Source organism: Malurus melanocephalus, unplaced genomic scaffold (genome assembly GCF_030028575.1).
Source record: "Malurus melanocephalus ecotype Western Australia unplaced genomic scaffold, MMel_1.1 scaffold_248, whole genome shotgun sequence".
NCBI classification, from domain to species: domain Eukaryota; kingdom Metazoa; phylum Chordata; class Aves; order Passeriformes; family Maluridae; genus Malurus; species Malurus melanocephalus.
This window is the reverse complement of record NW_026623480.1, coordinates 16021-28704: the sequence shown is the minus strand read 5'-3', so window position 1 is coordinate 28704 and position 12684 is coordinate 16021. Positions and strand designations below refer to the sequence as shown.

Below are 12684 nucleotides of genomic sequence, written 5' to 3'. Positions count from 1 at the left end.
CACGATGACCTCCTCCAACATGGAAAGCACCACTGAGTCAAGGACACAAGGAGGGTGGAACAGCTTAAGCAATGGTCTGAAGGTCAGCTGAGGCCTGCAAGATAACTCTCACAGCAGAGGAGACAGTGGACTAGAATTTGTGTCATTTTTAATTATCTTTTRGTACACCCACACTCTACAAGACCTCTAACCCTTCACAGTGCTCTCATACTCATGTGGGATAAAGCGTGGCTAATAAACTGCCTAAAATTGCTCAGGGCTTGTAGTATTTCTAAATTTAGGCGGCCTGGGAAAGTATTTCAACACTGTACCTTCATAGCACGGAAAAGCAGAGCCCAGCCTGCAGAGAGCACATGCAATCAGACTTACTAGTTAGACATGGGGAGCAAACACTTCCTAAGTTTGCTCAACCACAGGAGCAGCAAAGACTGGGATGGTGCTGTGCAGCTCCAATTCCCACAGTAAACCCCAAGTCAAGCTAATTCTGACCTCAGGCACAGCAAGCCCAGTCATATTTCATGTCTATCCAAAGACATTCACACTGCATAAATTTACCTCCTTCTGTTGCACAATTTCTCATTTGTATCAAAATTAGGAGCCTACATGGCAAATCTAATCTAAATTCAATTTTCTGTTTAACTAATTTACTGGAAGTCRATGCTTAGAAAACTGAGGGAGAACAAAAACAATTAATATGTAGTCTCTCATACATTATACATTAAAAAAAGCTGAGAGTTAATTGAAAACAGTTGATCCCTAATTTTACAAAATCAYTCAGTACGGCAAGTCTTAAGAAAAAAATCCTGGAACTCTTTTTGATCCTTGTTTTATTTCTGAAAGAACTAATGACACTGCTGTAGAAAGAGGTCAGTTCACACAGCTTTTCTGAATGAACAACAATGCTGTGAAAACTGGGATTGATTGATAGCCTACTGTTTGCGTCATTATGCCCAAATGTTTACCATTTGAGTCTTCAAGGAAGCATGAGACAAAAATCAAAACAAGTTTTATGAAGACTTCAACAACACTGGCAAATTAAAATTGTATCCAGAATTGTTTAGACATGATAGSAGTGGAAGAAAACTGCTTTCTTCTGCATTACACAGTTTTTATCTTTGCATTATGCCTAATGTCTTAAATTTCTGGTATGGAAGAGGAAAAGTCTTTCCCTCCCCAGAACTCTGTTTTCCATCATTTTAACCCTTTGCCTCTTCAAAGCATTCTGTTGGAACTCAAGACTATTTCCTCTTGCAGTTGCTGCTTTGCAGTTATGTAAGATCATACTGTGTTCCTCCCTTTCTCCTAATAAGATGATTCACTATTTCTAAATGAACTGTTTACAATATTAGGAAGTTCATTTACAGGAACTTCATATAGGTGTACTGAACAAAATTTTTTTTCAATAGTTGTGAATTTTCCACTTCTTTTTTCTTTCAATTTGATAAATGCTGACATTCAGAACTGATATTACTTCTGGAAACAAAGGCCCCTTAATTGGCAACAGGAACTATCATCAGATACAGAAAACCATGGGGAAGCGCAGCATGAGTTCCTTGAAGCAACAGATAAATAACACTTATTTTTATTATCTGCCATAAACAACGGTGTTGCTGTAAGCAGGTGGCCTAATCCACCTAATCWCAGTAAAACAGAGAAATTTAGACAGTAGGGGAGAGTAGCCATGGTATTATCTCCTTCAGGGATAGATAATTTTGTTACTTGTCAGTTTTGAGAAGAATACTCGTAAGTAACATGTTCTACTATATCAGGTATGTGAGTTTATGCTGTAGTTGCAGGCAACAACATAGTCTTAACATCTTGTCTTCCTTATCTGCACAGAAACTGTAACAACMCAGTCAAAGTGACCACAAGCAATATCAAGCTTCATCTTAGCCTGTTCCTGCATAATCCACTAAATCTTCCCACAAATAGTAATAACTCTGAAGTTATTTAAATGACTGCCTAATTTTCTGGTACTGGAATTACTGCAGACAAATGCACTTTACCACACAAGAACTGTCCAATTAAAAAATTAACTTTTGTCTGTGCAAGTGGCATCCACAARCATAGGAAAAAAGATCAGACAATGAGTTTACAGGCTGCAGCATGAATAATCAGAATAATCTGATTCTAACCCTGGAGTCCTCATGAATGGGTGTTTCATATTAAAATAAAAAAGCCATCTGTCACGAGCTTAGATTCAAAAGTACATGATGCACAGGCTATGAGAAGCAAAGCTAYAGAATTTTGGACTGTTGGCTGGAAAGGATCTTGGTACAATTTCAAGAGTGCAAAATGTGAATGAGAAGGGGGACAAAGGACAATTTTGACCTTTCCTGAGTAATTAACCAGTCCATTGGTCATCTTGGATGACAAATGCAAAGCAAGAGAAACTGGGAAATGGAAGAATGCTGATAGAGGGGCACTGTCCACAGGTGTCAAAATATTTTCAATTTTCATATCCAGGGGTACAAAAATTTGTTGGAAAACACTAGGAAACTGAAGTAGAAATCCAGATAACAGAACACCACAGGGCAAAAAGATGAAAAGCAAAAAGAAAAAAAACGAACACAGAATTAACTATTGACTAACTACTGCCTGTTTGAGGTTATGCTTTTTTTTCTTTCTTTTTTTTTCTCTTAGGGAATGTTGTCCCATCTGCCCCAGAGAACTAGATCTATTCCTGTTAGGAAATCAGCCAAGATCTGAAAACCTACAAAATCAGTTATATAAATTACAGTGAGCTTAGTCAAAGAAGTAGAAGAGTTAGTTTTAGAGGATGCAAAAGCAGATACTAAAAGAGTAATAAAGGACAGCAAGAACTATCTATTACTAGAATAGATGTTGAAGGCACATGAGCAGGAAAGAGACACTTATATTACCGAAAATAAAAATGGGTCAACACAAGTTGGAAAGAGAACTGAAAAATAAGTACCACTCTTTCCTGATCAGAATCAAATATAATAAAACACGGCCCAAAACCTAACTGACCAGTTTGCCTCAGATTTAAGTATCAACAACTCAGGAGAAGCAAACATAAAAAACGCGCACACTCCTCCAACAGAGAATGATCACTACTGAGAACTAAACACAGTTTACTGTGTTCAAAAAACTGAAATTAAACTGCCCGTCTTCCAGTAAGGATTTCCAATAACTCTAGAAGGTCAGGAATAGTAGCCCATAAATAGCAAGCTAAGTAAATCTATACAACCACAGAACTCCCAAATTTGATTTCAACTGTATTCAGACCTTAGGCAAACTGAATTAAACAATAATTAAGGAAATACAGTAAAAAAAAAAAAAACATACTAATACACAATATAAGTTTACTCATAGTAARCTTTTGGACCGAGGTGACTTTCTTTAATTTATGAACTGCTACAAACAAAAATATAACGTGCCTTCAAGAAAGATTACAGCAGGCTACAATACAGAGGAAGTGATTATTTGATTTGTTTGAAAATACTGACTTTAATACTWATTAAACATGACAAGAAGAACTTCACTACTTCTCAAACTTTGTGTCAACACAGGACAATCAGAACAAAGAAAAAACTGAAACAAATTAAATGCCTTAATATTCAATGGAAGGTGATGGCCTGGTCTTACTGTTTCTTGTTGCCACATAATCACAACCACTGCCTGTGAAGCAGCTTAATAGGAACCATGTAAAATGAAAAACTATTCAGCTAATGAGAAAACAGCTGATTTAACASATTTGCTGTCTAAATACTCTTTTAGACACAAAATTAGAGAGGATTATATTAGTTCAGTTCTAACTTAGCCTTCTGGAAGAAAGAAAGCATTGTACAATACTGCAATAGGAGTAGTACAAGGTGAGATAAATGCATCTTCCTTGAAGGTTGAACATCTCTTAAAGATGTTTCTGGTAMCTAAAGCARRCCTACAAGAGARCTGGAGRGGGACTTCTTACAARCCATGAAGTGAYAGGAAAAYGGGAAATGGCTTTAAACTGAAAGAGGGTARATTAAAATTTGATATTAGAATAAATTCCTTACTCAGCAGGTGGCGAGATAGCGGAACAGGCTGCACAGAGAAGCTGTGGCTGCCCCATCCCTGGCAGTGTTCAAGGCCAGGTTGGATGGTACCTCGCACAACCCGGTCTGGTGGAACGTGTCCCTGCCCATGGCAGGGGGGTTGGAACTCAATGAACTTTAACCTTCCAACCCAAACCATTCAATGATTTTGTGTTTGCTACTAATAAAGGCGTCCATTCTCCTTGTTGCCTTAAAGTCGGGATTATTAATGTAAGTGCCAATATTTTTAAGAACCTCACTGGCTACTTAGTGCTTGTTTTAACTCCAAGCATTGCTTTTCTTTACACTTCCTCACCATTACTACTAATATATAAGATGCTTGATACACATTTTAACAAATGCATTCCCAGCTACTGTGAACTCTGCTCCAACTCCACTGCAGTGATTAAGGATAAGAGAAGAAAAAACCAACACTCCCTGCAATCACAACAGTTGAAGGATGGACTCTTAAACAGAAGCCACTCTCTGCTTTGGTATAACAACACCCATGACAAAAAGCCTTTTTTCCCCTCAGTTTTTCTCTGATTAACAGCCTGAGAAACAATTTAGCAACCCAGAAAGGTAAGCCCTGTAAAGAATTCATTAAGCAGAAAAATTATATATATATATATATATATATATATATATATATATATATGTACACACACATATACACATTATACATATACACAAATACAAAATTGAATAAGAGACCAGTTTGAGGAGAGACAGAAAAGTACGGGTTGGGATAATAACAATTTAAGTTTTCATTTTTTACAGCACTTCAACAAACAATAAAAGCATTGAATAAATAGTTTCTTAAGCTAATTTAAATAAAACACAGTATTCTAAACAGTTACCACACTCTGTAACAGTCCAAAATATTGACATAGCATTTTACAAAGACCTTTTTCATTATCAATCTTTTAATATAACTGTTCAACCTGTTCTTCTGACAAGGCTCTTTACACCATGTTTTCAACAGTTGATAATCAATGCATATATTCAATCCACATATATATATATATGAATACACTTTTTCATTGAAATATTTTTCTCAGCACAGTTAAAAGGAAGACTTAATTATATCCATGTTTCATAAAGCAAAGGCATATAGACACTGTGGGTGGTTCTTGAACTCCTTCCCTCCCTCTTCTTGTGGTGGTCCCTAAGAATCTGGCAGCGGGAACAGCTCACATACATGGCTACAAATGCTGAGTCTGAAAACCATACATTCTCTGTGTTCCCACGGCACAAAGCTCAGTTATGGATGTCACCACAGACAAGTAACCACCACAATTACCGTGAAGCTTCCAGTTGAATGAAAAGTCATTGGAAAAGAGAAAACCATAGAGGAAAAGGGGAAAAAAAAAGTCAACAGATGGAGAAAAAGAAAGAAGCTCGTATTGATTGTGTTGAACTGAATATGCAGTTAATGTCACCAATGAATTGATTCACTAAAGAGGGAAGTTAAAAACAGCTTGGAAAAGTATCTAAATGACTTTCAAGAAAAGAGTAGAAAGATAAAAAAAACACCTGCTTCTCCAGTATCTATTATACCTTCTCCAGTATCTATTATACCATCAAAGCATATCTTTGATGATATCACTTTTTTTTGCCTTTGTTCAGAAAAATTAAGTAAATGTAAACTTGGATAGCTCAACAGTCTGAAAATCCCAAAAATATTTTTCATAATTTTCGAATAAACCTTTCCTAATGTATTGTTTTGTTACAATATTATATTAATGCCTCAACCACAAGCAAGTGTAGATTAAGACAAAACATACAAATTTAGAAGTAAAAAAAAATCAGAAGATACTAAATAAAGTCYAAACAGAACAATTCTTAATGTCTGACTACAGTCTGTTTTTCCTTCAGAAACCATTTTAGCAAGAGTTTCCTTTAGAAAGAGACTGTAYTATAATCATTTTATAGAAGACAAATTGAAGCCAAATAGGTATTATAGCCAGAAGTATTCACTTTTTAGAGGGTGGGACAGAAGAATAATAATAAGGCATAAACTTTACTTTAGAGAGTGCTTGGGGTTTGCACACTCAGAGTGCCAGAGCTCTCACTGATTTCAAGAACAAGCAAGCAACCTGTTCAGCAGAAGACCCATGCTGATCACTGCACCCTTCTGATGCTTCTCTCTATAAAATGGGTGGTTTTGTAACATTCAGCTTGGCTGCAATAGCATATGAATGAATTCTCCAGGGAAAAGGGAACTAAATTGAGTTCCCAAAGGCAGTATTCAGCTGTCTAAATCATAATACTTCCTGATGCACATTAATTCCTGATTTATCCTTTCAAGAATCAGGACTGTGATTTTTCACTACACACACCTGACACTAAAACATGCCCAGCCCGTGCAGGAGGACAATAATCTCACAGAAGACAAAGAGAGATGAGAAGTAGAGGGTGATTATAAACTGAATGATAAGTGTGTAAGGAAATTACAATTGTAAGGCAGTCTACAGCTCTGACACCTTCTAAACCTCAAGTATTCAACTTCAAATGTTTTAAAAGTAAAACCTTTATGTGTCCCAGGTTTCCTAAACATGCTTGCAAATTAATCTCTCCTATGCTCATATCTCCTCTGTGTTTTGAGCTGATGGAATATCTGTTGACAGAGGAAGCTTGTTAAATTCTCAGTRATACAGCATCAGAGAGAAAATTATTTTATTGAATAGGTTTCATGGAGACTTCAGTAGCACAGATGTGCTGCGGTTCTGCAGTCTCAGAAGTTTAGTCTACTTGATGGAAAAGGGAGAAGCTTCTCCTCATCAAGGCTGCTAACATTTCTGCAGGCAAAACTCAAAAGTGGCACTAAGCAGTCTGGTGAGTTAGTTGGTTTTCTAATAGATCAAAGCTATATTAGAGCATGAACACTTATTATGGTGCACATTACCTTTGAATAATGAATGAATGGATTTAGTCAAGCAAGAGAATAATCAAATTCACTTATTGGCTAAGTTGAATAATCGGTGAACAGAGTATGATGACCTCTAGCAGTCAAACCTAAACCAGCACTGTCCTTCCCTGTGCACGTTTCTTAGCAGTAAGAACCACTGCTATCATGGGCATCAATTTTTCAGGTCAGTCTCCTTTATGTCTGAACCCTTCCCTACCACTCCACTGTTTTGTTCTAATTCTGCTTCTTCCTTTTTTCTCTTCATGTTGCCACAACTAATTTTCTACTTTGTATTCCTGTCTGGGGTACAGCAAACCCTGAACAGGTTTTCCTCAGTCCTTAATCTGACCATCCCCACCTCCACCTGAACACCTCTTCACCTGCAGCTTGTCATTCTGCCAGCACAAGCTGCCCTTCTTTTCAACTTCTGATTCAACTTTCTTCTGCAAATCCCTTCTCTGAATCAGTTGGCCAGCAGGATATCTACACCCCATTCCTTTACAGATGCCTTGCACAAACTCAGTTCCTGTTCCACAAGCAATATGCTTCTTTTTCTCRCTCATCCTTTTATCATCTCCTACCCCACTTACTCTGTCCAGGTGTTCGCATTTATTATGTCAGGTTTTGGCTTTTGCCCCAATCTCTTTCATTTCACCACATTGTTTATAGTTGCTYTCCCCATCACATTTAATGATTCCCAGATCTGTCATTTTCTTCCAAATTACTTGTTCAGTCAGTCTGCCTTCCCCTCCACTGGCTCTATGCATCAGCCTACCCCCACACCACCTCAGGAGCCCACATTATTTTTTGCATTTAGCTCACACAGTTTTCCTTCTCTTACATACCACCAGGGGAGGAGAAAAGACAAGAGGAACAGCTGAACAATGCTAGAATACAAAGCTGCATTACAGGAGAAAATGTGCYGAGTTCTGGATAGGTCGTGCTCATGTGCAGGATCAGATTTATAAAACTCYTAAGTTTGCAAATTGCTCAGTAAAAACTGGGCCAAATTTAAGCAGATGTATATAGGGACAGGTAAGCATATTCCAACACACAAAAAACCCACCAAATTTCACATCCCTCCTACTAAGTGTCAGAATGGTACCTACTTCWTTTTTTTTTGGTCCAAGTTGAGTAAATATAGGGGTTTTTAGCTTTTAACAAAAATGAAGCAAGCAATTACTTTTCTGCTATTAAAGGTTGGTGCTTCTGTGGACATCTGAAAAGAAGGCATGCTGATGGGAAGCATTATCACTAGTATTCAGATAGAATTGTATTACATTCACACTTTTAATAAGGGCAGTAAGTAGCACATTCACCATCTGCAGCTTTGGCAAATGGATGGAAAAATTATCACCATAATCCTAGAATAATTTRTGCATAAATGCTTTTGAGTTTCTTTCATTTAATTTGTACTTGACTACCTTCCAAGTAAAAAATGCATCCATCCTTCTCATTGCTTTTTTTTAAACTCCCTCTATCTTTTCAGTAGGGTCTGTAGGATATTGATGGTTAAGTACTTAAAGATGGTTAAACTCACTTGTGCTAGCATTCATGTGTCTATTAGTAACTCCCTTTATCYTTTGGATAGTTAATGGAAAACATTACTTGAAATAATACTCCAAAATTTACAATAGCTTTATGAAAAATGGACACATGGTTAGCAAAATTCCATATTTTTCTTACCTTTTCTTATTTTTGGAAATTGTTCCCATGTGTTAACAAGTATTAAACAAGAGAAAAAATACTTCGATATTTCAGTGAATTTCTAAGATAATGATACTTGGAGAAATCCATGACAACTGCTTAATTTTGAATCACATAACTTCTGAGTACAACAAAATCTTACAGATTTTATACTGATTTCAAATTTAGTGCTTCTCTGTCAAAAGATGCTGATACTAGACCAGTAAATTCTGTGCCAAAATCTTCTCTAGAATATCACACATTTCTCAAAAGTTCCTCATTTACAGGTACTGGTAAGACAACAGCAAGAAAATGCTGACAAACCTTTCACATTAAATAATTTTGATCTTAATTTGCAGAGCACATAACTGTTACATTTATCTCCCCTAAAACATATATCTCAGTTCTAATACTTGCAAGCTTTGAGACTAAAATTACATCCAAAAATGCCTATTTTCTAAATAAGTGCACATCAACAAATGCTATTGTATGAAATAATAGGCTTATACAATACTACTTAGCAGCCATACAAAAACTCTCRTAATATATATACTTGTAAAAATCTCTTTCTTGTAACAATTTTAAAAGGTTCAACTACACAAAGGGAAAAAAGCATCCTGAAAACAACCTCAATTTCTGTCAGTTTTGGAGTTTTACATATAAAAAAGTTTTTGCAACATGGAATTAAAGGTAACTTAAAACTTCTGCTGATGCTTTAGGACTCTTTTTTTAAAGTGCAGAAAATAACGTGAATGTATTTATTACAGTCAACATAATGGAAAAGGAGTACAGGAATTTTAGAATAAAACTTCTAGAGATTAGTTTTAGAATAAAACTTGTAGAGATTTTTCCAAGACTGGCTAAGGACTCAATCTTTCCCCCTTGAAACAGTGATGCAGGGCACACTAAAGATCMAGGGAGGAATGAAAACTGAAACTCTGGTACAGACAATTAGTTCTACCTCCAAAATACCCATATTAAAAAAAAAAAAAMAAAAAAAAAACAAAAACAAACCACCAAAACCGCCAGTAAATCAACAGAAAAAGAATCAACTTATTGGGCAAAAGTAATTTCTGCAGTACCTTCAGGGGTGATAGCACTAGGACACACATCTTTTAGCAGGTCTCCCAAAGTATGCAACTGTCCTCCTGAAGCAATTGGTCGAAATAGCTTCTGTATAAAAGGTCTCTCTGTTGTTGCCTATTTTAATAAAAAAAAAAAATCAAAGCCAACAATTTAATGACCATGCAAATATGTAACATCAGCATTTGAGACAGGTAGACAGTAGGACAGAACTAAAGACTGCAGCAGAAGAAACATCTGGGATTTCCACATTTGCCCCCCCCCACCCTTGCATTTCATTCATATCATGAAATGCAGGCAAGTTTTTGTTTATAAAAAATTGCAAGAAAAAAAACCCAGATAAACTGTAAAGATAATTTACAGACAGTGTCATAAATATAAGAGTGCTATTTTTTTWAAAAGCCCCAAACCTTCTATTATGGGTATACAATCTGCTTAAAAACCCACATTTTAATATATCCTTAATTAAAAAAAAACAAGCTGTGAGCACAAACTTAGGAGTTCAACATACCCATATTCATTTTGCTAAGTCAAAGCAATACTGTACTCTTACAGCTCAACAGATGATCTTTTCCAGCAGATTTGATGTCAAAAATTTCAAATTATTTCAGCTGCAAGGAACACTACAACTTAGAAAAAGAAGTGTTTTGCTTTGACAGACAACCTAGAATCTCCTGTCTACTTAAGGAATTAGTCGTATGTAAAGAACATATACGCCCCACTTCTGATGCTTTGCAGATGCAAAGGAATTCAGAATGATTGTAACTATGCATCCTTCAGTTTAAAGCCACTCACTCCCCTTTGTCCTATCACCACAAGCCCTTGCAAAAAGTCCCTCTCCAGCTCTCTTGTAGGCCACCTTAGGTACTGGAAGGTCTCTTCAGASTATTCTCTTCTCCAGGCTGATCAAGCCAAACTCCTTATTCCCCATAGGCATTAGCAGATTCCAGGAGGATTTGCTCTGTGACCTTTGCTGGGGTCTGAGGTTAGACTACCTGTAGATCCCTGGGCATTCCTTATTTCCCTTTTTAAAAATGGGGCTACATTYCAGTAGGTACTTCACTGGACTGCCACAGCTTCTCAAATACGATGGATGSTGGCTTAGCCACTTCATCCGTATTTGTGGGGATGTCTCTCCTCCAGTCCCTTAGGTGCATAGACTTTTGCACCTTCAGGTTCCTTAGGAGTTCTCAGACCTGATGTTCTAGAGTGGGAACTTCTTCATTCTCCCAGTCCCTGCCTTCTCCACTTTGGAACTTAGGCAGTCTGGCTGTAGAACWTACTGGTCAAGACTAAGGCAAAGAAGACACCGAACACCTCCATGTTTTGGGTCTCACATTTGCTTCTGGAGAGGGCCCACCATTTTTTMAGTCTTCCTTTTATCCCTGATATTCCTACAGAAGCTTCTCTTGTTGCCCTTATTGTCCCTGACCATATTTATTTCTATCAGATCTTCAGCACTTATTTAAGAACCATGGTTATGTTAAGGTAACTCGCTGGGTATCTTCAAGAGCAGCTCCAGGGGCAGCAAGAACCTAATATTGTAAGGACAGGCAAAGGTTTTTTTCCCGATTCCCTGACATCTCCACCCAAACTCGACACCCGAGCCAGGGAAGTTAGAAATCTCATATTTAACCAACCCAAACATTTTAATCTAGCTCCAAATTGTTGCTGACAATTTTCTGCAAGCAGCTAACTCCCAAAAGCAGCTGATGAGCCCTTCATTATGGGTGACTGGGCTCCAGCAAATTATACTTGCATCACATATTAATTGGAACAAGCAATATAAGCCACTGGCCCTTTCAAATTTAGTTTCCTACCTCTTGAAAAGGGTTTCCCATCCTACCATGGTAATTAAAAATAGAAACAAAACAACTCAAGAGGTGTTTTATCTTCCAGTGGAGGCTTATGGGGAGAAAAAAAAATCACTCAAACAAACAAACCAATCTCTACCAAAACCCCTCCAAACAAAGCACACCCCCCCAAAAAAAAAAGTTAAAAATTATTTTTCAAAGCAAGTTACAGTGGGATCTTTGTCAGCTCTACATACATGAAAAGCAACAAGCAGATTAAGGATGACAATGCAGCTGTAACAGGCAGGCAGGGAGTCTTTTTCTAAGAGTGGTATAATAACTCAGAATTAAGTCCAGGGCATTACAGTGCAGAACTGTTGACAGCTATTTGTTACTTCTTGCTAATAGTCTTCAAATATGGAAAAAAGTATTTTCCCAGTTTTTCTTATAAAGACTGATCAGAAGGMGCTTACTAGCTGCTGTAATCAATTCTCTATGTCTTCAGGGTAGCAATATGTGGCTATGAGCAGTGCTAATGAAATATCTGAACATCAGAAAAATTATGGGAGACACACAGCCAGGAGGTTCCATCTACCTCAGACAGATCCACACYTGAGAAGTGAACTCTGGGATGTTATGTTGAAGAAATGTGTATGCGAAAAAATTTTAAAAAGGGGGAAAAAGACAATCCTCCCTAAAGCATTGTTATAATAAAAAAAATTATAAGTTTAGTTTTAAAAATAATCAGGTATGCACAGTAAATCCAGTCATAGCTCCCACGTGCTTACCGTCTGAAGTAGCAGAATAGGAAATAAACAGAAGTATGCAGGCAAAGGTTATKATCAACAGACTTTTAAGATAACAATTTCCCAACAGCATACTGCAAATTTCTCATTATTTATTAATAAATTATGATCATTTGTGTCCTAGTTATAATAATTTGATGCCAAGAGGGAAAAGACAAAGTTGTATTTTCTCAGGTATCCCACACAGTTGCTGACTGCTGCAAACAATACCCTTAGCTGCTATCATGAAACATTAAGGAAAATGAATTCTATTTTGCTTTGTAAGTGTTAAGCAACACAGATGTGGTAAAGTAAATAAAAATCACTGGTCTTTGTCAATGTTAAAATGATAAAAGTAACTGCATGTTGTTTATACAAAGACTGTGGTT

The 12684-nt window shown here is 36.8% G+C and overlaps 1 protein-coding gene across 1 annotated transcript in view; it reads right to left on the bottom strand.

Moving 5' to 3' along the window:
• The window catches only part of LOC130578966 (autophagy protein 5-like), a gene marked incomplete at its 5' end in the record, with an annotated part of 44163 nt that overhangs the window by 18807 nt on the left and 12672 nt on the right, over positions 1–12684 (bottom strand). Inside the window, one exon of the mRNA XM_057375421.1 lies at positions 9717–9834. Within this exon, the coding sequence (XP_057231404.1) occupies positions 9717–9834 (118 nt within the window). The remainder of the gene's footprint in view (positions 1–9716; positions 9835–12684) is intronic.